At 40.2% G+C, this 27,042-nt stretch overlaps 1 protein-coding gene across 7 annotated transcripts in view; it reads left to right on the top strand.

Moving 5' to 3' along the window:
• The window catches only part of Enpp2 (ectonucleotide pyrophosphatase/phosphodiesterase 2), a 114,111-nt gene that overhangs the window by 56,079 nt on the left and 30,990 nt on the right, over positions 1–27,042 (top strand). For all 7 annotated transcript variants that reach the window (XM_029469429.1, XM_029469428.1, XM_021182711.2 and 4 more), the window contains 5 exons: positions 7,104–7,159; positions 11,688–11,753; positions 12,528–12,600; positions 19,026–19,134; positions 24,391–24,516. In XM_029469429.1, coding sequence (XP_029325289.1) covers positions 7,104–7,159; positions 11,688–11,753; positions 12,528–12,600; positions 19,026–19,134; positions 24,391–24,516 — 430 coding nt within the window. The remainder of the gene's footprint in view (positions 1–7,103; positions 7,160–11,687; positions 11,754–12,527; positions 12,601–19,025; positions 19,135–24,390; positions 24,517–27,042) is intronic.

Raw genomic sequence — 27,042 nt, 5'->3', positions numbered from 1 at the left:
ATGTGGGCTTCTTTTTTTTTCTTTTTAAATAAACACTGACTGACTTCCTGTATGCCTGTAGAAAAGGCTCTTTATAATAGATGTTCTGACTTTGCTGTTTTTATTCAGTCTGGATTCCCAGAAGGCTTTGATGACTTAGTTGGTGATCCCAGTGAAATTTGTTGACAGGGTAGATTTCACAAGTTTATGATAGAGGAATATTTTATGAGCAAATAAAAAGGTAGAAATAGGAGCACTATCTGACTATTGCTAGTTGGTCTTTGGTAATAATTTGATTATGGAAAACAACTTGCCTGAGGAACCGCACAGACATATGGAGATAAATGGGAATCCAATGTAATTGGATCCCCTAACCCTTGGTGTTGACATTAAGCTTCCTCTGGGTTAACATGACTCAGCAGCAGAAAAGTCCATGCATTCATTACCTTCTGCCGACACCCAGCAGAAAGGATCTGCTACCCTGTCCCATGAAGTAAATTCTCTGTTCTACTTTGTTGGCCTGCTGCCTCGCTCGCTCCCTGAGTTGACACGTTTGACCAAGTCTCCTAATGCTCTCCAAGATTTGTGGTGAAACTGGTTTGTCTTTCTGTCTATCATCTTGATGAGGACAGGTGCCATGGGAATACTAAGGGCCATTGGAGCTATATTTTCAAAACTCATTGTATTGAAATCTGACCATGCAGACAAAAGCTATAGTAACTATTTGCTAAGCACACCAGCATATAGAGCATGAAGCACTATCAGAAATGATTTGCATATATTCTGGAAGCATGTAGGCATTAAGCACGGTAAGGAATGATTTGTTTATGTTCTAGAAGCATGTGTACAAGCAAGTCTATTAGACTTGTACATTTTATAAAGTTCCAAGTGAAAATATAACTTGAGTTCATTTGAGTAGAAAAATTATTTATAAAGATATTAGACTGGTAACTCAATTTAATTCCATTCATTTTTTTCCCCAAATGATGAAACTACATAAGACATTTGGCTAAATAATACCAAGGTCAGATGCAATGCTGAGGAAGGGCCACCTCTTGTTGCTGTTTAAAACCTAGCAGATAGAATGAAGATTTAGGAAGTGCTCATGTGAAATTTTGAAGCTCTATAGAAAGTTTTCACGATATCACTTCTACAACTTAATTTCACATGTAATAGCCATTGGCATGGTCACTCTCACTCCGGAGTCTCTCCCCATGTGCTCACATCTGGGGTGGACTATTGGAAGTTGTCATGCACTTTCCCATGATGCTGTGCATCTCACTTGTGTTTTAATGGAGTCCCTTAGGGTGTTCGCTTTTTTGACAATGCTTTGATATAGTCCTGCAACTTCTGATGAAGAGGTCAGTGGAGTACTCCTGTGTTTAGGTTAGGCCTCTCAGACATGTGTGTGTATGTAACCTCACTGCACTGATGCAATCTGCACATTGGAGAAACAAGTCAAGCTCATTTCCCGACTTCTCAAGTCAAACTTCCTGGGCGTTTTCAAGGGGAGCAGATGTGTTCCTGTTCTTCTCAAGCTGCCTGGCCTTGAATTCCTTCCCACTCTTATTGGTGGGGCAGTGCCCATCCTTCTGAATGAATTGCAGTCTAAAGTGAGAAAAGCAGGCTCCAAAAAGAGATGGCAAAAGGCCACACAACAGCGTTTGAGTGAGTTTCCAGGCCAGAGGGGTGGGCCTGCTGGGAAGTACAAGTTATTGCCTACTTTTCTTATGCCTTTTCCTTCTGCCTCTTTCCCATATGCCATTACAGGGCTACAGGATGCCCCTCCCCCACTACTTGTATTTCTTTTTGTTCTTGTTGCTGAGTATTGGACCAAGGGCCTTGTGCATACAAAGTGTGTGATCTACTTCTGAGCACACCCCCAGCAGCTTTGTCCTAGTGCTTAAGGCAGCGGTTCTCAACCTGTGGGTGATGACCCCCCACAGAGGTCACATATATCCTGCTTATCAGAAATTTTAGATTATGATTCAAAAAAGTAGCCAAATTACAGTTGTGATATAGCAACAAAATAATTTTAGGGTTGGGGCGAGGATCACCACAACACGAGGAACCACATGTGTTAAAGGGCCACAGCATTAGCAAAGTTGAGAACCACTGTCTTAAGTTACTTGAGTCAGGACAAGTTTTGCTCCCCTGCTGCCCTTGATGTACTTAGCCAGGAAGTGTTCCTTTGCAAACCAGGCACTGGTCTCTTACTTCCATTCCAGACTTCAATTGAACTATCTGTCATAGGGTTTCCATTGCTGTGATGAAGCACCATGGCCAAAAAGGCCACTTGGGGAAGGGAGAGTATATTTGGTGTACACTTCCATATTGCTGTTCATCATTGAAGAAAGTCAGGATGAGAGCTCAAACGGGGAAGGAATGTGGAGGCAGGAGTTGATGTAGAGACCATAGAGGGTGCTGCTTACTGGCTTGCTTTCTATGGCTTGCCTGCTCAAGCCTGCTTTTTTTTTAGAACCCAGGACCATCTGCACAAGGGTGGCCCTACCCACAATGAACTAAACCTACCTACATTAATCACTAATTAAGGAAATGAGCTATAGGCTTATCTATCTCCGATAGTATGGAGGTCTTTTGTCATTTGAGGCTTCCTCCTCTCTGATGACACTAGCTTGTGTCAAGTTGATATAAGAGTAGCCAGAGGTGGATGCTCTCAACCAGCAGTTGGACTGAGCACAGGGTCCCCAATGGAGGAGCTAGGGAAAGGACCGAAGGAGCTGAAGGGGTTTGCAGCCCCATAGGAAGAACAACAATATGAACAAACCAGTACCCCCAGAGCTCCCAGGGACTAAACCACCAGCCAAGGAGTACACATGGAAGGACCCATGGCTCCAGCCGCATATGTAGCAGAGGATAGCCTTGTCGGACATCAATAGCGGGAGAGAGCCTTGGTCCTGTGAAGGCTCTATGCCCCAGTGTAGGGGAATGCCAGGACAGGGAAGTGGGAGTGGGTGGGTTTGTGAGCAGGGGGAGGAGGGATGGGATAGGGGGTTTTCAGAGGGGAAAAGAGGAAAAAAAGAGGCTTGGGGATGTAACTCTATGGTAGAACACTTCCTGGCTTATATCTCCTGTATGGAAAAGAAAAACAATGGAAACCAAACCAAACCCAAACAAAAGAAGAGGAATAACAAGCAAACAAACAAACAAGCAAACAAGCTAGTGGGGCTCCATCTTCTTAGCGCTGGCAGCCCCAGGCCTGCGTATCTGCAGCCTCGTTGCAACGGTCTGTTTTCCTGCCCCCTTTCCTTCAGGTTCTCCCTAACTCCTGATTCTCGGGAGCTTGTCTACTTCTGCTGAGGGTAGAGGTGGAGACCGAAGAGTAATGGGGGGAGCAGTGGAGGCCGAATCTGATCCAAATACATCAGATATGTGTGAAATTCTTCACGAAAATCTATGATGTATTCATGTACAGAGTTGGCAATCCGACCTGCCCCTCTGCTCACTCAAAACTCTTACCCACCCAGCTCTGTGACTTTGACTGTACAGGACAATTTATTTGCAAAGAAATGCTAAAAGGGTTATAATTGTTTGCTTATATTTTTGAAAAATATTTACAGCTTTTTTTTTAACTTGCCTGTTCCCATACCTACATATTATAGTTAATTATGGGAAGTGTTGAATTTCCTATTGATCACCCTGCTTGCAGTGGGGAAGCTTTATTGATTCTTAGCATTCCTGGCAACACAGCAAGACCTTACTATCATATTTGCATTTGCCTGGTTTCCAAATTACAGTTTCTAGGGCACCAATGGAGAGCGTTGGGCTTCTAGAGAAAAAGCAAGGGATTAAGGGCAGGAGGTCCACAGTTAGTATCTTCTCAGTTTATTTGCTTAAAATGTTAACAACGTCTAAGGAAATGTATGTTTGCCTTCAAATTCAGAAAAATCACAACGTATATTTCTCCAAATTAATGCTGAATCAGGAAACTTTTCTTTCTATTTAAAAAAAAATTAGTAGAGGGTTGTTTTCATTTTTCTTTTTTTTTTTTTTTTGGGCCAGCATTTTAGTGCGTTCAGTTTTGAAAATTCCCACACTTCTGACCTCTGAAGGATTTGACTTAAGACATCCTTTCATGCTTCAATCTCCCAGAATTTGCTAAACTTTGTTCATGCTATGAGATTAAATGTTTTTAACCCCTTAATTTGATAAAATCTAAAACAAAATTTGAAACAAGTTATCATGTGAGAATGTGTTCCATAATGCTTGTTTAGATATGGACTACTTTCTCAATAAAATGTTGGTGTATACACTAAACAATAAAAGAAAAGTTGTATGTTGGTATGGATAATTTTATATATTATCTTTTATAGAGTATTTAGCCCATGGTTTTCTCCTATGTCTCTCTTGTCCTTCATAGCCTTTAATTTTTTTTTTTTAACTTTCCAACCTAGTTTCCTTTCTCTTTCTCTTTCCTTTCTTTCTTTCTTTCTTTCTTTCTTTCTTTCTTTCTTTCTTTTCTTTTCTTTTCTTTTCTTTTCTTTTCTTTTCTTTTCTTTTCTTTTCTTTTCTCTTTCTTTCTTTCTTTCTTTCTCTTTCTTTCTTTCTTTCTTTCTTTCTTTCTTTCTTTCTTCCTTCCTTCCTTCCTTCCTTCCTTCCTTCCTTCCTTCCTTCCTTCCTTCCTTTCTTTCTTTCTTTCTTTCTTTCTTTCTTTCTTTCTTTCTTTCTTTCTTTCTTTTGTATGTGTTTGTATTCCACTATAATTAATGAGTATTGCTTACATGAGTAAATTTAGTTTCATATCTTCTTTGATATTTACTTTTTTGTTCTTTTCTGATTAGGCCCCTCATTTCCTTTTAGAAATATAGTCAGTGTGGTAGCTACTAAGAAGGAAGGACCATTTTCTTGCTTTTTTTTTTTTTCTTTAGAAGGGCACTTTTTTTTTGTTTGTTTGTGTTTTTAAAATATTTGATCTTAAATTTGTAATCCTCCTGTGTCAGCCTCCTACTGCTGGGCTTACAGATGAACAATACCATGCCTGGCTAGAAACACACTTATTGATCTTCCAGTTGTCCTAATAGTTTATATTTTGGGATGTTTCAGCTATAAATTATGATTTCCAACAGATACTTTCTGGAAAATACAGAAAGTTCACAGAAAACTGAGACTAATGGCATGCACATGTCCTTGAAAGGTAGAGGCTATCAGGACCAGGTTCTTCAGTTAGGTGATAAGTTTAAGGCTAGTCTAGTCTATAAAAGACTCTATGTAAAAAGATAGATTCTGATTTTTGTCACCAGTATAAGCGATTTATTCCAAACTCTTTAATATAATACATTAATGGGCTTGCCAGTCCACTGAGGAGGGTCAGGGGTTGGGATGGGGGCTAGGAATGTCCTGAAAGTATAGCATCTGAAGACAGCCCTCTGGTGTCTTCCTTTATATACCAAACATAGGACTATTGTTTTTTTTTTTTTTGTTGTTTGTTTGTTTAATATACACACCAACATTTTATTGAGAAAGTATCCCATATTTTAACAAGCTTTCTTGAACACATTCTCACAAGATAACGTTTCTTCATTCTCAAATGGTCTCTTGGTTATCCTTAGCAGGGTGGAGCTAGGCCAGGCCAGTATCTGAGTGGCTCCTTTGAGCAATGTACCCAACGGTTCCAGTCATTCCTTCCATACCCTGACTCTTGGTTTCTTGAGGGCCGTCAGAGTAACTTTACCATCATTCCTTGTCATCTCCACACTGTATTTGCAATCTTCTATCACTGCAAATCCTTCTTCTGGTCAGCTAAAAGTTAAAGCTAGGACTTCCCCTTGTCCAGATAACACTATACATCAGCATGAACGCTACACTATAATTTTGGAAAATGTAGGTCATAAAATACTCCCAAAGTCTGGATGCAATGGACTGTGAAAAGGATCCTGTTAGCTTTGGTCTTGGACTATAGTTCCCCTCATGTATTGCCTCTTCTCTTCCTTTGAGAGGGTTTCTTCCCACAGACTTGTGGGACACTTGCCACCGTAAGCTGTTTTTAATGCTTGAAGTAAATGGATTCCACTGATTTTCACTATTGTGTAATAATAAAAGACTGAAATGAACTGTTTACCCAATGCTAAAACACTGGTTCAAGGACTTTAAGTGAATTAACTCATTAAAATAGAGCATCATCCCACACGCTAGAAAGTCCATTTATGTTGGGAAGGAAACCAAAGCATGAAATAATGAAGTAACTTTCTGGATGCCCATGCTGTGGTTAGGTGACAGAAGCAAGGGTCAGGGTCCAGGATGCAAAAGTGGGAAGCTTGGCTTCGGGGCACCTTCATCTTTTATTTCTCATCAGCATGGGCTAGGAAGAATTAAAAAAACAAAACAAAACAAAACAAAACAAAACAAACCAACCAACCAGCCAACCAACCCCAAAACAAAACTAACCCTCACCTCTCTGTGTATCCTAGACTTGTCCTCTTGCCTCAGACTCCCTGGTATTGCAATTGCAGGCGTGCATCAATGGCTGGTTCATAGAGAGTATTTAAAAGTACTCCTCATGAAATGCTTCATTCACCTAGCCTATCCTAGGAACTTCCCCTTAGAGCCCCATTCACTAAAAAAAGAAAAGAAAAGCTAGATGAGCATTGTAGAAGAAGCTATAAATTAGAAGTAGTTGTTTTAGCTCTTTTTTTCCTGCCCTCATTTATCTAGTTTAAAGTCAAACATGACAAGCTAGATTTAAGGATTCTGACATCTGGGTACCAAATTGGGACTCTACTCCAGAAGGCCGGCAGTCATAAAAGAAACATATGGTCTACCCCTGCATCCTTTGATGAGCAGAATTCTGCCACATAAGTAATGCTTAAAACAATGATCAGAAAAGACAGGTATAGAAAATAGAGACTTTGGGGATGAAATATATTTTTCAGAAATTAGTGGCATTGCAGCAGAGCTTTTGATAATCTTTTCAGAATATGTATTAAATAACATTTAGAGAAATAATGAGTCTGACTTCCAGATGTGAAAGAAAAGTGGTTGGAAATACTGTGAATTTTATGGTGGGCATGAGTAGAGTATAATATCAGATCTAATGTATGTTAGTCTTTTTCTTCTTTGACCAGAACTCAGAAAGTATTAAAAGCCTCTTATATTTCCCTCATTAGCTATGGATTACAGCCACCAAGCAAGGGGTGAGAGCCGGGACATTCTTTTGGTCTGTGTAAGTCACTTTTATTTTGTCAATGTTTATAAAATTACAGTATGCTTCAATTGATGGGACATTAGTTTAAGTCAACTTCATTTCAGCTAAATGGAAATACGTCAAATTTATGAGAATTTATTGATTCAAAAAATACTTTCTAGGCATTGTTTTTCCCCTCAATGGTTCTTTCTATGCCTCATTTTACTTCTTTTCTCGCCCCCTTCATGCTCTCTCCCTCTACCCCCTCCCTCTCCTCTCCCCCTTCCCCTTCCCTCCCCTCCTCCCCTCCTCCCTCCTCCCCCTCTCCCCCTCCCTCCCTCTCTCCCTCCCCTTCTCAGACACCTTTCTCCCTGACCTACCTTTTACATCTTTTATCTTGTTAACTTTTGTTTTGGCAGCTTTTCATCCAGGAGTGTGTAGTTCTTTCAGATGATTACTGCAGTTTCTGTTATCATCCTTTGTAAATATATTACAACTTACTGTGTTCATTCCTCATTTATTTATTTTGATTCCCAACTTGAGACACAAAGTGCGGTCTTGGGGCAGCTGCGAGGCTGAGTCTAGAGTTTGGAAGTTCAACACAGTAGACCAGGGTTGGGGAAATGTCCATTTTAGCCCATCTCCCTCCAAACTCCTCAAATTTCCCAGTGAGAAGATGGGACTGTTCATCTCTTCGGAAGTAACTGAGGGCTAGTAATTGGCATTTTCAAGCTTTCAAATGAAATATACCTGATAACATGTTGATTATGTTTAATGCCCTTTAAATAAGAAAGGAGATCTGTTTCAGCTTTTATGGGGATTGTATTCCCAGAGTAATGTTTCCATCGTTTGCTTTTGTTTATTCCAACCACCTAAAGCCGTTTTAGCAAGCATGGGGATGTTTGCTTTTTATGCTTTAACAAAAAAATCTGACTGGTCTATTAGCAGCAGTATGCTGGGACCCAGCAAGGCTTCAGATTAATCTAAAATTAATCTAAAATGATGCTTTCTCTAGTCTCAAATTCAGTAACAGAGGGGAGCCTCTTCAGATTTGGAGGGGTTCAGAATGAAGTATTTTGAGGGATCTGAAGCTAAGGCTGGTGCCCCTTTAGAGGTAGTTTGTCTTTTCCCTTTTAAAGCGGTCCCTGACTTGAGAGGTACGTGCAGCTAGGTTACAACTGATGCTGCTTAATATAAATGGTCTGTTGTCTACCAAGTTAATCTCCCACAGATTTCTCAGATTTTAACCCTTGGCTCTCACGGATGCGCATATGGGAATTCTGCTCTGCAGAATGGAGAGGAGCCAACAACATAATTAATACTTAGTCCTCACCCTTACCCCCCTGGAATTGCCACAAAGCTTCCTTGAAAAGGCCCAGTGTTCTGTCTTTGAATGACAATTTTCTCCACCCATTTGAAACCACTTAGAAGAAGGTGGCTTTTGTGTGCTCCCAAGATGTCTTTGCTTCTCCAGCTATTCTTTTATCTCCATGTCCTGGAAGTGAGCAGGCTCATTTACTTCCAACCCTGACCCCTTTGAAGCTTTTTATAACTTTATAAAATATGATCAGGCTTCTCACTTTTACAGGGAATATATATCAAGGGAATCTACATATAGTCCATTTTGAAAAAAAATTTTAAATTTAAATAAAACCAGATTCAAACCATAGGTTTAGACTTTAAAGGCCATCTTTTTAAGCACAGTTTCTTATTCCAGTCTAGAATTTTATTCTTGCTCTTAAATGATAGTGTTTCCTTTCAAAATCATCCCCAGCTGACACTGCATTTCGTTCCTTTGTTTGAGTTCGTTCTCAGAGGCAATAGTCCCCTCTCTACAGAGGTGTTTAGTTTGAATAGAATCCTAGTTCTACTACTTGTGAGGTGACTGACTTGGGCCTGTGACTGACCATTTCAACATATCAATAGTCTTATCTTTAAATAGGAATTATAATTAGGGTGCTGTGGACACAGAATGAGTTAACTTCTGTAGAGTGCCTTAATAGGTTCCTTAGTACTGAGAGAACAGCCAATAACTGGTATTTTTTTTTTTTTTAGGATTTATTTATTTATTTATTATATTTAAGTACACTGTAGCCTTCTTCAGACACCTTTTCTTCTCTCTCTGGCCTGCTCACCCAGCCCTGCTCACTCTAGTCCAAAGTTTTATTTATTTATTTATTTATTTATTTATTTATTTATTTATTTAATCTGTAAGTACATTGTAGCTGTCTTCAGACACACCAGAAGAGGGCATCAGATCCCATTACAGATAGTTGTGAGCCACCATGTGGTTGCTGGGATTTGAACTCAGGACCTTCGGAAGAGCAGTCAGTGCTCTTGACCACTGAGCCATCTCCCCAGCCCTGGTATTTGTTTTTTATTCTCATTAACTCTTTAAGCACTGACTAGACAACATAGCCTCTCACCATTAATTTCTTCATTTAGTCAGTCCTTCATTTTCTAGTTGTTAGGTGTCTTTTCTTTCTTAGGTTTGTGGTGTGTGTGTGTGTGTGTGTGTGTGTGTGTGTGTGTGTGTGATGGTGTCTTATGGACTTGTTCTTGAGATGATGTTGTTGTCTGTGAATGCTGCCGGAGACAATGGCCCCTCCCATTTTCCTTTGCTTTGACATTGCTGGCCCTTGGTCAGGTTCTTTGCAATTCTCTGCCCTGTGTTTGTGACACTCATGCCTAAGGGCCAGCTCTTTTTTATCTGTGAGGTTATTTCCAAAGCACATTGAAAACTTTCGAGGCCACCTCATCCAACTCCTTGTTTTAGCTATCAGAGCATTAAGACTGAGGTTGTTAAATGTAGTATTCAAGCTCCCACTCAGGCTGGACTGACTCCAGAGTCTTCACTGTTGCACGTATAACACTAGAGGGTAGGTGGGAGCACGGTGGTGGAGCTTCTACTCAAGAAATGATAAAATAATCCTCTGCTTTTCTATTTCAAGTAGAGGAGGGTGACCCCTACCATAGTCTTTTTGGCGGAAGAATCTTGTATCTGTGTTTATATATAGGCCTTACTCGTATTGTACCTTTTATATACATTTCACGGATGAATGTATTCTTTCTATAGATCTAGAAATCCAGCACATGATTATATAAACTAGAATGTTTTAACATTTCTATTCATTCTCTAATAATTTCTTATGCTATGTTTTGATAATATTTACTTCCCACCCCTTCCTGTACCTCCCCCCAGATCCACCCCACCCCTCCACCTGCCCGACTTCATGACTTTTTTATTTTTATGTTTTAAAAACCCTACCCACCAAGCCTACTTGTTGCTATTGATGCTGCCCACATACTCATGGGTGTGGGCCCATCCATTCTGGCATTGTTGAACTAGCAGAAGTCAGAGCCTCAAAGGGAGCCGACTCTTCCCTTTAGAAGCCCACAACTATTAGTAGCTCCTCAGTGAGGAGTGGAGGCTGGCAAGCCCCACCCCCTCCATTCTAGAACATTGATTAACTTGGTTTTAAAAAGCTAGCATTTTCCTAAACCCTTTCTATGAACCAGGAATGATTTCAAGAACTTTACACATCTCTTTGGATCCTTCCAATAACCTTATGGATAGGTACTGCTATTAGCATTTTGCAAAAGGTAGGTGCCTTGTCAAAGGGTGAGCATTCTGAGTTTGACCCGTGTTCTGCTACCTTGTATTTCTCCACCGATGCCAGGAGTCCATATTTGTGGTGTGACACCATACACACAAAATAAAGCAGCTTTCAGGTAAATAGAGAAATAAATTACATGAATAGGCTGGGACACTGGCTTTTTTTTTTCTTTGTAAGTGAGGAAAGAATTCAAAATATGCAATTAAATTTATTTTGTTCTGATACAGCGGATTTCCAAGGCTAAAGGATTAAATTCTTTAAGTGATTAACCTGGCTTTGCTTAGTCTCTTTTGATTTCCTTTATAGGACATAATAAGCAGGGCCACATTTGTTCAATGCTGGTGCAATATGTTTATGACAGGATTTATTTTATAGTAAGCATGATTTTGTGATCTTGGAGGTCATCTTTAGACAGAGAGGATTGGGTGGGGGGTGGTATCAAATCCTGAGAGTAGAGCTTAGTGGATCTGGGGGAATGGGTGTTGATGGCAGGTAGAGGAAGCGGATCCCTAACCCTAGTAATTTACTATGGTTGTGAAGATCTATCTTTTTCCCAGCCATCTTGCTGATGTTCCCTGAGACTAAGGGTTTAAATGGTCTACCCAATAATTTTCCGTGATAAAACTAGTGCCAGTTTGTATTAAACATGAATTAGCCTCTACAGTCTGATCTTAGAGCAGAACATTTTGTGTTCCTTGTTGTAGGGGAGCGATTATTTTTTTCTCATGTCAAGATAGTGCTTAGCTTGCTAGCATCCTAACAGGGCACTGTCCTGTATTAGCCAAGAGCTCCTAATGCTATTACCAGGCCTAGGGTAATTATGTTCAACAGAGGAATGGTAGTTTAAACACAAAAGCCATTGTGGATGAAGATTATACCCCTTTTGTCAGTCTTATAATTATATGTGCCTGCTCTTGATAGATTTGCCTTGTTTTTTTATGCCCCTTTAGGAGCATCCCTCACGAGCGGAGAATCCTAACTATCCTTCAGTGGCTTTCCCTGCCAGACAATGAGAGGTATTTGTTCTCCTTTCTTCTTCTCTCTTCCTTCTTCAGGACCTTTCCATCTTGGCCTAGGGCTGGACAAAGCACTAAGTGGATAGACGGTGACACAGACGCACAGCCAAGGATTGATGTTATTAAAAGTTTTGTGCTTATTAACCTTAGGTATTATTTCCATAAGGAGGTTTCAGTTACCGGGGGACCATTTAATTACATGGATTATTCCAGCTGTTAATCCTGGTGACTTCATTGGCCCTGAAGCAAGCTGTTGGCTTTGATAAAGGAGTCAATCTTCAGCATCTCAAGGAATGAGAGGCATTAAGTCTGAGTGTCCATCCCCTTGAATATAGTCAGTTCTTTCAGATGGTGGCCACCATGTTCTGTTATGTAAGGATCAGAGTCCCCAGTGATGTTTGAATATTTTCATTGTGACTTTTTAATGCTTTGAAGTGGCACTTGCCAGTTCCCACAGTGAGAAGTGGTGTGGATGTGCAGCTCAACGGAAGAGGAAGTAATAGGAAGTAAAAGTTCTCCATCGTAACTAACCATGGGTGGGAGACTCATTTGGTTGGAAGAATTTTGTTTTTAAATTCTTTTAGGTTAGGGTTCAGTGATGGGTTTCATGATGACATTGGTATGTTCCTGTGTTCCTCTACTTTGCTTTCTCCTGTTTTCTTTCTGTTGCCTTCCTGTGTGCTCCCTGACCCCCTTCAAGTGTTTGCTCATTTGTTTTATGTGTGATTGCTCTGTGTAGCCTGGGGTTGATGCTGGTTCTGATTTTTCCCACAGGCCTTCAGTTTATGCCTTCTACTCCGAGCAGCCTGATTTTTCTGGACACAAGTACGGCCCTTTTGGCCCTGAGGTTAGTAGTTTACCATCTGCCTGAGGAGAACTTGTGTTCCCAGGCCACCTAACTTCCAAAACCTTATTTTAGGATTTGTACAAAGCTTGGGAATTTTCAGATCTAAAATTGTCAAATAACATGTAAAACTTAGACTAAAAACTTTTTTAAAAAAACCCTTAAATGCACTTGTTTTTCTTACAGGAACTTTATTTCAGATTGCTTTAATATAGAAACATATCCTAAACATGGTGCCATGGGGGAATAGGGGAAACTGTAGCCTTGAAGGAAGGCATCAGTAGAACAGGTGAAGATTTGGCTACCATTGGCTAGGACAGAAGGAATCTTTGAAACCCCTGATACACAAGACACCATAACTAAATTTTAACTCCCTTAAAATGCTTGCACAGTGTGGAAGTTATTTATCAGCCCCGGTAGCCTTTTCATGATTAACCTGACATCCGGCATAGGAGAGATACATTTTATGGAGTATTTGGACATAGATGTCCATACTGAAAAGCCATGGGTCCTCCAGAGATGCAGATGATAAAATGCATTCTTAAATGGGAGAGATGCTCCACTGAAGGCCTGTGGCTAATGATGCCAGTGACACTCTGGTTACCCTCAGACATCCCAGTGGAAGACAGTGCTCTTAAGGTACAATTCACTAGAACGTCAGGTCCAGGATATTATTATTGTTCTCATGGATTTAGGATGGAATTCTTCCTAACATTTCCGTGTAGAGCTCTTGCAATATGCCGAAGTCTGCAAGTCAAACTTTTAAAATATTTTAAATGCTTTTCATTTTCGCCATGGGACACCGAGGTCATTGCAAAGATGTAAATACTGATGTGAGCTAAGAAAATTATTTTAAAGAGTCTTTGTTCATGGCTACTGTCTCCAATTCTCTGGAAGCCCATGATGGCACAGTTGCTGTAACCAAATTCACTGCGTTTAGCATAGGACTATGTTAAAGATTGCAGATAAATGTATCTTGATTGGAGCAGTTCTGAACAAACTGCTCTGTGTCTAAACAAAGACAGTGAATACTAAGAAGACATAAGGATTTCTGAATGGGACAACATCAATTCAGGGGCTGGTGAAATTTTTTTTTTAAGTAGTAGAAACTTATAACTATCAAACTGTTCATAGTTTGTCTTGAATCACGGGAGTCGTATAAATCCAAGACTCTTTCACTCTTTTGAGGCTTAAGCGTGATTGCATGATTATGAAATACAAATGATAAAATAAGATAAACATCTGCATACATGAAACACAGAAAGCAAGAATGGCTGTTTTATCTTTGAGATGAATTTAAGATGATCTGAAGGAGCCAGATTTTTTTTTTAAATATTAAAAAAATACACCCCACTAAACACCTAACTAGTTCCATGTGCTCTATTAAAAAGGCCAATTTTGTTGGAATAATATCCTTTAAAAGAAAAAAAAAACAGGAATTGGTATTGTTATAGCCATTCTTTTGAAAGTCAATGCTGGTACTTGAAGAGGTTTGAAGCTGTTTAAGTTTCTTGGTACGTGGAGGATTTGTGTTAGACTCTCAGACTGTGAACCTTCTCACAGAACCAGCTAACTTTCCCACAGAACAGAAGAATCAGAAAAGCCACTTATAACTATGTTCAAATTATAGGAAACATCACCTATGTGGCAAGAGCTGGCTCTAAACAATACACAGTAGTTATAACACATTTGATACCCTAAATCCCATGGCTTAGCAGTCAATGTTCTTTTTCAGGGACATCTCTGGGTTTCTGATACGTGTGGCTTTTGTTATAGCTACCTTGTGAAACAGATGCGTTTTGAATAAGACACAACCTGGTTGTCTTGAAATGCTGAGCAATGACTAAATGTTGCAAGGTGCAGAATGCTTTAATTTGGCACAATGATGGCTTCTATGTCCATAATTGTTTATAAATACACAAGCCTTCCTCCAATAGTGTTTTTGAATTAAGAATTGTAAGTATTCTCATTTTTTCCCCCAGTATTAATACTTCCTGCAGCTGGAGTTTCTTTGCTAGCTGCTGGGTAAACATTATTGATTATATGTCCTAGAGACTCTCATAGCCTGATCATGTTCTCATAAAGAAAAGGACATTTTCAGATTTCAACTGTTTCTCGTGGTTCTAAGAAACTTCTCCTGAAACCAAGATAAAAAATAGTTTATTCTGCTAAACTAGAGCCAAGGCAAGCCAGCAAACCTTTCTCATGCGATAAGCTTGATTGGCTCACACACCTGTCTATCATAAGCACCTACGTGCACGGATACACACCTGTGTATTGTCAGAGACCATAAGTGTGCATGAGAGGACTGCACACACTAGATGAAAGATTACTAAACTTACGTAACTTTTGACAAAGAACAGGAAAAGAACTTGCCATTAGAAATTGAATGGAAATGAGTCTAAGTAGCAAAGTGCTATACAGCACAGTAAGATGAATTCAATTGAAGTTTGTGCTTTATTTGCTTAATATTTGAGTACACTTGTTTTTCAGGGTGAGTCTCAAAAGCTATTTACTGAGATGGCCAAACACGGGCGGGGGTAACAGTTTGGAGAAATGGTGTATTGCTCCTGCTTTCGTAGTGTAATGGTGAATGTTCAAAATATGCTTGCTTTGGATTATTGGCACAATCTTTTTTTTTTTTTTTTTTGGTCTCTTTGATCTATGCTTTCTCTGTGACATGTTGTTCGGCTGCTCTTCTGGGCCTAGAGGCAGAGCTTTGGCTGGCTGGTCCCTACCTTCAGATGGTAAAGAATCCTTCTGAAAGGCAGGGAAATTTGCACCCCGCCCCTCTCCCATTCTCTGAATAACCTCAGGCTAAAACTTCTAAATTCAGGCTGAAGTATGGCTGGACAGTGAAAACAGCTTTCCATCTACCTCTAACATCCGAAGAAGGAGAAACATGCCTTTGTAATGATTGGATAAAACCTCCATCTGCTTACACTCCGTTTCTTCTGCTCTTCTAACCTGCTGCAATTGGAACGGTTCTCTTTGGGCGTCTTTGGAATGTTGGAGTTTCTTTGCAAATGGCTTAGAGTTTGATGGGCAGTATTCGAGCGCTCGCAGAATGTACTCAGTGACCATGACATGGAAAAAACCCTCTTCCTTTTTCCTGCTCTTCTCATGGAGACATGCCTAAACTAGAAGCATTAAAACCAAAGCAAACCAAAGCAAAGTCTACAGGGCTGTGACTTCTGATCTCTCTGCAGGAGAGAGAGGATGAGATAGAACCAGAAATGCTCGTGCAGCCGCTTGCCCTGCGAACAGAGCAACAGCATGGCAGATGTCCCCCTTGGTTACACTAACACCGTTCCTCTTCCTGCCCTGCCTGCATCCCAGTGGCTCTTGGAACAGTCTTGCCAAGAAACAAGGTAGCTAGGTAGACAGCAAGGCCGGCTGCTTTAATTCACCTTTGCACCATTAGCAAATCAGGGGCTGGTTTTCCTAGCACTGGGGTCTCTCCTTCACTTGACGGGTAGAGGTTACTACTCTCTGGATTTCCAGACAATACTTACGGAACCATTGTTGCCTCAGAAAGGGGGCCAGCTTCCCATAGCAAGAGTCTGAGTGCGGTCTTTTAAAGAGGATTTCTAAACACATAGTCCTCTTTCCTGCCGAAGGGCCTGATGTGTATGAATTAATTCAGGACCAACGGGGACTGCTTGTCATTCCAGTGTCAATTTGTCCTTGGTTGAACCTGCAAGCTGAGAACCCTCTGATACATTTGGTGGTGTGCTCACATAGGTGTCCATCAGTTGCTGAGTTGGAACCACCTAAACCTCGCATGCTCACCTTGAAGTGACCAAGTGACCTTGAGTCTGTTTGGTTACAAGCTAGTACTTTATCCATAGAGAGCTTTTTTTTTTTTTGTAACCAAGAATCAGTCTATCCCCAGTGGAGTTATCACAGAGCTTGACTAATGTCACTTTCAAATGTACCCATACACTGGCTTCTCAGCCAAGGGCAGTTCAAATGACTAGATCCTCTTACATCATATCCTGGTATCAGCAATGAAGCTGTGACCATGTTGAGACCCAGGTTAGAGGCCTCTCTCTAGAGAGGGCGGTGAGTCACCTCTCCCTCCGATGTGTTCTCCCTTAAGGAGGACTTAGTGTTGCCAACTCAGACTCCGCTGACCCCAGATGGAAAAGTATGCGCTTTCCTCTGTCCCAGAGGGACAGGCGACTTCTGAGTACAGACATCTCTATCCGCCAGTGCAGGAGAGTAGTTATGGCCCACCTCTTACTCCGGCTAAAAGACCTAAGAGGAAAGTTGCCCCTAAGAGGAGACAGGAAAGACCAGTTGCTCCTCCAAAGAAAAGAAGAAGAAAATTACATAGGATGGATCATTATACAGCGGAAACACGTCAGGACAAAGTAAGTTTATCTCCTGTTCCAAACCTCTATGGCGGGCAGGTCTGACTTGAAGGCAGCCTTTGGTGCCTTGGCTTGAAAGTCGTCTGGGTAAGGTTTAAGAGAAGAACTGCTGTGTTCTCCTTGGCTCTGAGTCTAGGACCATCTGGGACTTTAGAGGTTAACAGCCATGTGAAGACATCTTGCACTTTCAGTACCACAGGAAACAAAGGGATACTTTCATCTTCTTTAAAGTTAGTTGACCCCGAATGGGATGTTGCTACTTAGGCGGTAGTGACAGCTTAGAGAGCTATTGATTCTGCCTGGAGAAAAAAGTTATTGTGATTTTTGGTGCTACCTATTGAAAAGAATCTCAGAAGCTAATAGGGCAAATCTTTTAAAAGAATGCAGATTAGAACACAGTAAAAATGCTGACTTACGTGAGTGGTGTATACTTTCTGAGCTCAGCAGAGGTCTTGTGTAGGTGAGAGAAAACTATGGGCAGACAGAGCTGCATGTATTTTTTTCCCCACAATGGTAGTAACAGAATTTTCTTTTAACATTTACATTCAAAAGAACCTTTGCTTATTCATTCTCTCAAAACCTTCAAATTCCCGTGAGGCGGATTCTTCCTTGTGAACCTGATTGCTAAGAAGTTAACTTCTGGATTTTACCTGAATTGTCCCATTGAATGAAGGAAAATAACTCAGTGCCAAGGATAGACATGTGTTATGCATTTTGTGTTTCTATGTCTAGACATGGGTCTTGGAGGACAGTGTGTTTGCCAGACAAATACCACTTAGGCGCACATCTGTTAGTCCCTTCAGGTTCTGTGGCACATCTCATTCTGCAGCTCTCAGTTGTGATTTGAAATGCTGACTCCTGTGAAGAAAAGAGGCCCCTCTACCTTGTATCATGGATGAAATGATAGAAGAAAAGGTCATGGCTCATCCGAGAAGATTCACATGGCAGATGCCATGATGCGTTTGATTGGAATTGGTGCCCAGGCCTCTTCTCTCCATCTTGGTTATCTTGAATGCATGTGTGTGTTTGATTGGAATTGGTGCCCAGGCCTCTTCTCTCCCATCTTGGTTATCTTGGATGTATGTGTGTGGTTGTCAGCTGAGCTGTAATGTCCATCTAAAGTAGTGTATGGTGTTTGTCTGGTGGGAGGTTTCTTAAAACCTTCCATTTCAGGATCAGAGATGAGACCTCGGAGGCAATCCTATGTTTGTGTGAGTGCCCATGACTTCCGTTGGAGCTATAGTGAAAGATGGTAGATTGGGTTTCTTGGGCTTTGGAAATGTTGCTGGGAGAAGAATTGGGAATTTGTATTTCATTAGTCTAACTAGAAGGAATTCCGAGGTTCATTTTTGTTTGTTAGGATTCTTGTCAATTTTTATTTCATCTGTAGGAAAACAATGAAGTTGAGAAGCAGATTGGTAGCTCTCTGAGGTTGGCAGTTATGGTCTTTGGAACATATCTTATTTTATGAACGATGTTCTAATTCATTTCCCAGGAGTTGATCTTTTTAATCCTCCAGTATTTATGCTTTTGATTCCCTTAGAGCTCCTCTCTCTCTTCCCCCCTCTGTCTCTGTCTCTCTCTGTCTCTCTCTGTCTCTCTTTCTCTCTCTCTCTCTCTCTCTCCCTCCCTCCCTCTCTCTCCATCATCATTCAAAGTCTGGTGATTTTATACAGAGAAAAAGGGATTTACACTCTCCATCTGACTTTCTACTCACTCTTAAAACTCTTGGATTTACAGATTATGATTACATGATGGAAAAGCCATTTTGCACCTCAAAAAGGATTTACCTTAGTAATTTGTGACATTTTCATATCAAAATATTTCACAAGGGATGGGATAAGGAGAGCCTTTTATTCTTGCAAGAGACTACAAGCTACTTATAGCTTATTGCCATTAAAAAACAAGGGGGGGGGGAAATATTCCCTTGACAAAACTCTGCCTCTGGGCCAGAAGTTTTCTTTCCAGAATGTTCTAAGGGTAGAAGAACTATGGAAATTGAAAGGTAAAAATACATAAATAAACATGTGAGGACTGACTTGCCTTTTACAGATGACAAATCCTCTGAGGGAGATTGACAAGACCGTGGGGCAGTTAATGGACGGACTGAAACAACTCAAGCTGCACCGTTGTGTGAATGTTATCTTTGTTGGAGACCATGGTAAGGCTTCATTTTGCTATTAAGAGAGAAGCTTCACAGGGTGGTGGTGGTGGTACATCCCTTCAGTCCCAACACTTGGGAGGCAGAGGCAGAGGCAGGATCTTTGTGAGTTTGAAGCCAGCCTAGTCTATAGAGTGAGTTCCAGGACAACTAGAGCTACAAAGTGAGACCCTGTCTCAAGAAGCTAAAGCAACTGAGCAACCAAGCAACCAAGCAAACTAAAAAGACAGAAGTTTCCCAGAGTATTGAACAAAGGAACCCCTGCTCTCTGAGTCCAAAATTCTCTTCTTAACTTCCTTTTTACCCCCCCCCCCCCACTTTGCTTCAGGATAGGGAAGGAAATTAGGTCACGATACAAAAGTTAGAGAAACCCAGGGATTTCTTCATTCCCATGTTCTTTGCAGGGGAGGCCTTGCTGCAAAAATCTGTCTCCTATTAAAGTCTCGCAGACAGTTTACATGTGGTAGGAATGACTTCGTCTGTGAATTCAACGTGGCAGGTGATGGACTTCTGCCTCTGTGAAACATACCTCCAGAAGGAGTGTGCAAAGTTGTGTAGCTAAAAAAATACTTCTAAATAGGTGAAGGAGGTAGAGATATAGAGCTCTTGTCAAAACTATGGCATTTTAGAAACATGGTTTCCTGGAGCTCTCAGAGGGAATCCAAGGCTGAAATCAAGGAATCAACACAGGAACTTATTAAGAGAAGGGATCAGCAGCCTGTTCTCTCTTCCTCTTTCTTCATCCCTGCTCCTCTCCTTCTTCATCCTCCCTCCCTCCCTCCCTCCCTCCCTCCCTCTCTCCTTCTCTCCCTCCTCCTCCCCCTCCCTTCCTCCCTTCCTTTCTTCTACTACATAGCCCAAGACATACTAAATGCACTTATTCTACTGTCTCAGTCTTTCAGCACCTGGGAACGTAGGAGTGTGCCACCATGCCATCGTAGGGATGGTTTCTCTAAAATACTTCTTAAATTAGAAAAACATTTTTTTTCTCATGAGTATTTTTTTGAGGCAATTGAGAAACCATAAATATCATATGATTATAGAGCTAAGGCCTCAGGGACTATCTGGAATATATATTTTTATTCAGCCTTCTCCCTAACCCCTCCCAGATCTAACCAGCCTCCCCATCTCTCACACTTCCTCCCATCCTTGTATCTTTTTTTTTTTAGTTTTTTAAAAAATTCACTAAGTCCAGTTTGTGCTACTCATGTATCCAAGACTGTGGTGTGGGGCCATCTTTGGAACATGGTAGACTTACTGGGGGTTACATTCTTAAAGAAAACGGATTCCCCTTTCCCTAGGACTCACTAACTGTCAATAGCTCTTCAGTTAGAATGGCCACTCATGTTTCTTTCCCCCCTCATAATGGAGTGTTGACTGTCCTGATCTTGTGCAGGTGACCACAGGTGCTGTGATTTTTTTTCTCTTTTTTAGTTTTTTTTTGAGTACAGTGGTTTTGTCATATCTAGAAGAAGACATGGTTTCTCTTTTGCCCTGACTCCATCTCTAGCTCTTACGTTGCTTTCACACTGTCTTCTGCGATAGTCTCTGAGTCGTTGGGTTGCGATAGTCATGCTCCTCTTATGGCTGAGTACTCCAGAAACTTATTTTCTGAAGTTTGTCAAGTTGTGAGTTTCTGCATTAACTGTTGCCCACTGCACAACAAACAAACCAACCAACCCTGATGAGATCTAAGAGCTGCACTAATCTGTGGATATAGAAATACAAGTGTAGAGGGTAGTTGGACACTATGTTCTCTTAACTAATAACAGTTGGCTTACCCCTGGATCCTGTAGCTTATCAGTCATGTTCTCTTGGCCAGATTCATATTGCCAGACATGTTTGTACTATGGAGCAGGCCTGAAATCCAAGTAGAGTGTGATTGATTACCCTCATAAAGATCATGCCACTATTACATGCAGGGACTATCTTGCCACACTGGTCCTTGTCGTTGACAGGATTCATGGCTGAGTAAGGCTGTTGAGGTTTTTTTTTTTTTTTGTCCCAGTAGCCAACATAGCACCTTCTTATGAGTTTTTGGAGAACATTTTTATTCACAGACATGCAGACTCAGTTCTAGAGAGTGCCACCTATGTTCTGAAACTCTCAAACTGTGAATTATAATAATGACCTTGGAATTTGAAGCCTTTCCCTTTTAGTAGAGTATAAAAAGAATTGATGGACTTCTTGGCAATTCTGTTAATAATAGTTAGTGAACCTCCCTGGCTCTATTTTGGCTCCTGAGATTGTATTTCCAGAGCATTCTAGAAGATCTGAGAAGCTGGGGTAAAGGGTGGGTTTTGTGGACGTTAACTTGCTTCCCTGAGTAGATTAAATGATACCCTCTGCAAGATCTTTCTCTACTAGTTTGGCTGAGTGGAAAGTTGTAGACTGGGTGGAAATGGTGAGCATATGACATACTAATTCAATTTAAGTTGCCCAGAAGTGTGGAGAGCATTAGCTCACATGCTAGCTGCAGACATCTAAGGTCCCAGTGAGTCACATGTCACAGCACCATAAAGGTCACACGCAGATGAAAACCTGTTCTCAATGTGCAGACTGATAAAACAAGTGGATCCATTAGTTTTGGAAAGCCAAGTCACCTTTTTCCGAAAGGTAGCTTGCCTACTCTTTCAGGTCCTGGGCTTTGACGGAATGAATTTCAATGGACCTCAGATCACATCATGGCTCTTAAGAACCTTGGATGCTGTCTGTAATCTGTGTCAGCAACTCTCAGTCCCTTATGTGCAGACCGAAAACACTGGCTCCACACAGGTGGAGTCAGCCTGGAGCGGAGGGGAGGGGAGGAGATACTAGAGAGGAACCCCGGGCACATTCGCCTGGTGGTTGCTGTAAGCAAGGGTCATTGCTCAATGTTAAAACTGCAGAAGTGACAGTGTAGAAATGTCACAAATAGAAGATTCTTTCCATCTTCCATTCATCTGTTTTTGGAGGGTTTTTTTTTTCTTTTTTTCCCTTTCTGGGGTAATGTTTTACTAGAACACAAAACTGTTTATTATTTGAACTTTTTCATCTGGAAAGTCTCCATGTTAAAAGAAAAGACACATGACTGTGTTGTGTTAAAACATGTTTTGCTCTTTCTTCATGCTAATTGATTTTAAGAAATAGAAAGTGAGGACCACTGAGATGGCTCGGTTATTAAAGGTGATTAAAGGTGAAAGCCTGGTGATCTGAGTTCAGTCCTGAGAAGATGCACAGAGAGAACAGACTCCATCCAGTTGTCCTCTGACCTCCACATATACACTGTGGCACCCTTTATTCTGACTGTACACAGTAATAATAACATTTTAGAAAGAAAAAAAGAGATTGACCTGGGATCTCCAGAAGTGATAATTTGAGTTTTACCAGATCTTGACCACTCTGGATTACATATCTTTACTCTAAAACCTTAAGACCTTTTACAAAATCATTCATTTTCCCTCTCAGAGAATATTAACATACTAGATTATACAAGGCAATTAAGTGCTCTCTCTTGAACCAAGGAAAATATGTTCTAAGACTCCTAGCAGATGCCTGAGACTACAGATAGTACTATATCTGTCCTTTCTGATACACTTGTAATTGTGATAAAATATCATTTATAAATCTGACATAGTAAAAATTAACAACAATCCCTAGTGAGAAAATACATACTTTTTGACTGATTAAAAATTCAATTAGAGTATGTTGTATTGAGTCATAACTATGATTGTTCTTAGCTACTATGTGGTTACATCAGCTAAGTGGATGACCTACATCTTGAAGAAAATGGAAAACAATGTCAATTAATTTCATTATCTTATTTAGAATGGAAATTTAAAATTTGAAAATTATTTGTTTTTGAAATTTTCCATTAATTAGTTTTGGATTATTTACGTGAAAACTAGAGTTTCAGAGAGTAAGGCCATAGGAGTGGGATGTCACCAGTGTGCGGGGAACCTCTGCACTGTAAATGTTCATTGTTTCTGAGTCAACTTGTGAATTCTAAAAATGTCAATAAAGATCTCTATGGGATTTAGATCTGTAGAGCTCCTAGAGTCTATAATCTTGGGATTTAAATTAGTTTAAAAAATTGTAAATTTCCCTTGCTCTAGAAGGCAGAAAACAGATTTGTGGGTAGGAGTGAACATTGATTGGTTAAATTTTGTTTTCTCACTAGACCTTTTCTGTGTGATAGACGCTACCCTTCCAGTTCCAATTGTGTTGTTTGAAACTTGTTTTTACGCAGTGTTTTGTTTTTCCCTTTGGTGGTCATATGGAATGACTTTAGTTTTCTTTCCTCCATTTACTCTTGCCAGTATTGTTTTGTCAGTAACACCCAAGGCCACCAGTGAAGATGGTGATGTGATTATATCCTTAAGGCAGGGGACATTCTAGAAAGAAAGAGAGCAGGAAATAGCATTGTTGAAGTGTGTGTGTGTTTGTGTGTGTGTGTGTGTGTGTGTCCAGAGGCATCAGATCCCAGTAGAGCTGGAGTTATGGGCAGCTGAAATTGGTCTGACATGGGTTCTAGGAAGTGAACTCTGATCCCCCTCCAAGAACAGTATGTGCTTTTAACCACTGAGCTATCTATCTGTCCAGCCCCAGAAATGACATTTTGCAAAAGAGAAGTAGAAGTGAATGTTCCAGTCATTTGTGCCACCCTGTCCTTTACCCTGCTGGGGACAGATTCAAGCAATTAAAGAATAATCTTTTTCATCATGACTGTCAATAGTTTGTGTTTTTCAAACATTATCATATTCATATATATATATATATATATATATATATATAGAGAGAGAGAGAGAGAGAGAGAGAGAATGAATAGCACTCATGTAGAAGTCAGAATAGAATTTTTGGGAGTCGGTTGTTTCTCAGCACCATAGTGGGTTTCAAGAATCAAACTCAGGTGGTCAGACTTGGGAATAAGCACCCTTACCCACTGAGCTGTCTCACTGGACCTTAAACATGGCTTTTGGTGTTGCTGTTCTTGCTTCAATAACTCAAAGTAATAACTGAGGTGACACATTTTCAACCTCTATTGCATATGGGGTGATATGGTTAAATGAATGTTCTGGATAAAGAATATATAGATACAACTTTAAAATGTCACATTGGAATAATCTCAGTAGTGATGTTTCCTCTAATTTGTGGAATATAATTAGAGATTTAATTAAATGTTACAATGCTATCTTTAGTGACTGTACATTTTTTTTAGGATTTTAATTTTAATACTGTCTAACAGTACATGTGTGTGTGTGTGTTTCCATCCCATAGGAATGGAAGATGTGACATGTGACAGAACTGAGTTCTTGAGCAACTATCTGACTAACGTGGATGATATTACTTTAGTACCTGGAACTCTAGGAAGAATTCGACCCAAGATTCCCAATAATCTTAAATGTAAGTTGGTTTTGAAAATATTAAGTAGGTCAACTAATAGTAAGTGGAAGAGGTAAAGGCTTGTTCTCTGCAGCTAGAATGCTTGAGAAAGAAATCCCAGTTGAGCTTCAACTTTCTGATCTGTCGCTAGAAGACTCGCTACCTATGAAGACTATTGTGCACATTAATGCATGTTATTTACAGTGGTTCTGGGCACAGAGCAGCATGGGCCAACACTTGCATTTGGTTTTATCACATGGGGATTGCACTTAATTTTAAGCATGTTTACAATATAAGCATCTATCTGTGTGGGAGAGTTTTCTGGTTTCAAGGTTATGTTGATCACTTTGGTGAAGGTAAGTCTCTGGGTTGACAGAACCAATGCCTGTCCCCTCAAAGATCCTACGTGCCTCCGGGAAGGAGAGCTTTTTCTATTTGTCAGGGTGATCCACAGAATGAATGAGAGGAAAAATACTATGTTCTTACAGACTGGTAACTACTCTGAAAAATTGAAAAAAAAAAGCTAGAAAAATTATGAGTCTTTGCTTTAACTTGTTTAGCATGTTCAGGGTACGATATGCCACTAACATGAACTGTCTTGCTGCCATCCAGATTGTGAAAACTAGATAGCTTTTCAATATTCTTATAAAGCCTTTTTACATTGTATATATTAATTATACCTGCTATCATGTTATATAAGGGCATTTTCATCTGAGCATATATATTTTATGTTTATAAGCATATATGCAGTTTTACTTGAGACATGCTATATTAAAACAGAACCTCAAAATAATAAGCCATGGACATCAAGTTTAAAGCTTTGGAAACTTAAGGTTTCTCCAAGTTATGCTCTTAAGTTGACAAAGTTATGTTCCTAAGCCAACACGAATGGGACACATTCCAGGGTCAATGTTGTGAAATCAGTAAAATATTGGTGTTTCTTCCTTTTTTTTTCCCCATGTGCTTTTCTGTCCTTTGTGCCCTCGGTACCTTTGCTCCCTTGAACTGGAAGGCAAGCCTCTTTATTTTTAGCACCTGCATTTTAAGGTGTATGCAAACATTTGCAAATCTATTTGAAAAAGAATTTCTGACATCAGTAAAGTGGGTAGATTTATTGGGGAGATTAAAGAGCTGAGAAACATCATTGGAAACCTTTGGAGTCATACTACCTATAGTGAAATATTTATGCTCTCCATTCATTTTGGGAGAGACAGTGAGCAGGGCAAGAAACAGTATAATAGTGACCATATACTGTTGTTCACAATGCAGCTCCTCCAAGCTCCCATTGAGACTCGGGAGAAGCATCTTTGACACACTGTGCCTCAGATTCCTCACGCATAGACTAAGGGTTGTGGGGAATGATTAAATAAGAGACTGTGTAAATATAGTAATAATTTATTTAATCTGTAATCAGTGCTATGTGTTGAGTACAAAGATGAGTCTTGGTCTTATTGTTGTTTCAGCTGAATATAGACACATTCTTATTTAATCCCTTCAGTATCCTTATGGGATATATATTGTCATTATCTTTATAGATAGTAGAAGTTAAAGGCAGAAAGAGGGTTGAAGGAGCTAGCTCAGAGGGTGATGGTTGGTGGCAGAGCTACGATTTGAGCCATGATTTGCTGATCCCCCCCCCCCAAAAAAAAACAAAACAAAAAACAAACTTAAATTGGATTCACTTACTGTGTTCCTAGGTATGTGGGTAAGCACAGATGCACAACAGTGCCATGTGTCGTAACACATGTGTGGAGGTGTAAGGAAAACCTGTGGGAGTTAGTCTATTCCTTCCACTACGTTGGTTCTGGGAATGAAACTCAGGTTGTAAGGCATGGTGACAAGCACATTACTGGCTGAAGCAACTGGCCATCCTTTATCAGCTTCTTTTCCTCATTCACAATAGCCTGGGTTCAGGAAATGACGAGTTTAGATTTGAAGGATTGTTGTCTCATACAAATGCCTTTGGTGTTTCCTAAGAATTCTCTGTGAAGTGTCTGTGGATGAAGTTGCCCCGTGTTTTTGATTTCTCTGCATCAGCAGTTCTCAACCTGTGTGTTGCTACCCCTTTGTCATGCATCCATCTCCAAAAATATTTACATTATGATTCACATAAGGTAGAATATCAACAAATGCTTATTATTGGTTATGAGCAGTTGTTTATGTAGTACTTACTAAACACCAATCCCCGGGGACCAGAGCAGTGAATGACACACACACACACACACACACACACACACACACACACACACACACGGTCTCCTCTGAATATTGCTTTTCCCTTTCTTCTGATTCTATAATGACATACTGAAGTGCCCTTTTACTTTTGCAAACAAACAGCCTACAATCTCTTTTTCCATACAATCCCCACAGAGGGCCACCTTGACAATAAGATCCAGTATGCACACAGCTTTCTTTTTTCTTTTTTTCTTTTTTTTATTTTATTTTATTTTATTTTTTTTATTTTTTTAATATTTTTATTACATATTTTCCCCAATTACGTTTCCAATGCTATCCCAAAAGTCCCCCATAGCGCCCCCCACTTCCCTA

Source organism: Mus caroli, chromosome 15, assembly GCF_900094665.2.
Source record: "Mus caroli chromosome 15, CAROLI_EIJ_v1.1, whole genome shotgun sequence".
In the NCBI taxonomy this organism is placed as follows: Eukaryota; Metazoa; Chordata; class Mammalia; order Rodentia; family Muridae; genus Mus; species Mus caroli.
The sequence above is the reverse complement of the archived record's forward strand: the minus strand, read 5'-3'. Positions and strand labels throughout refer to the sequence as shown.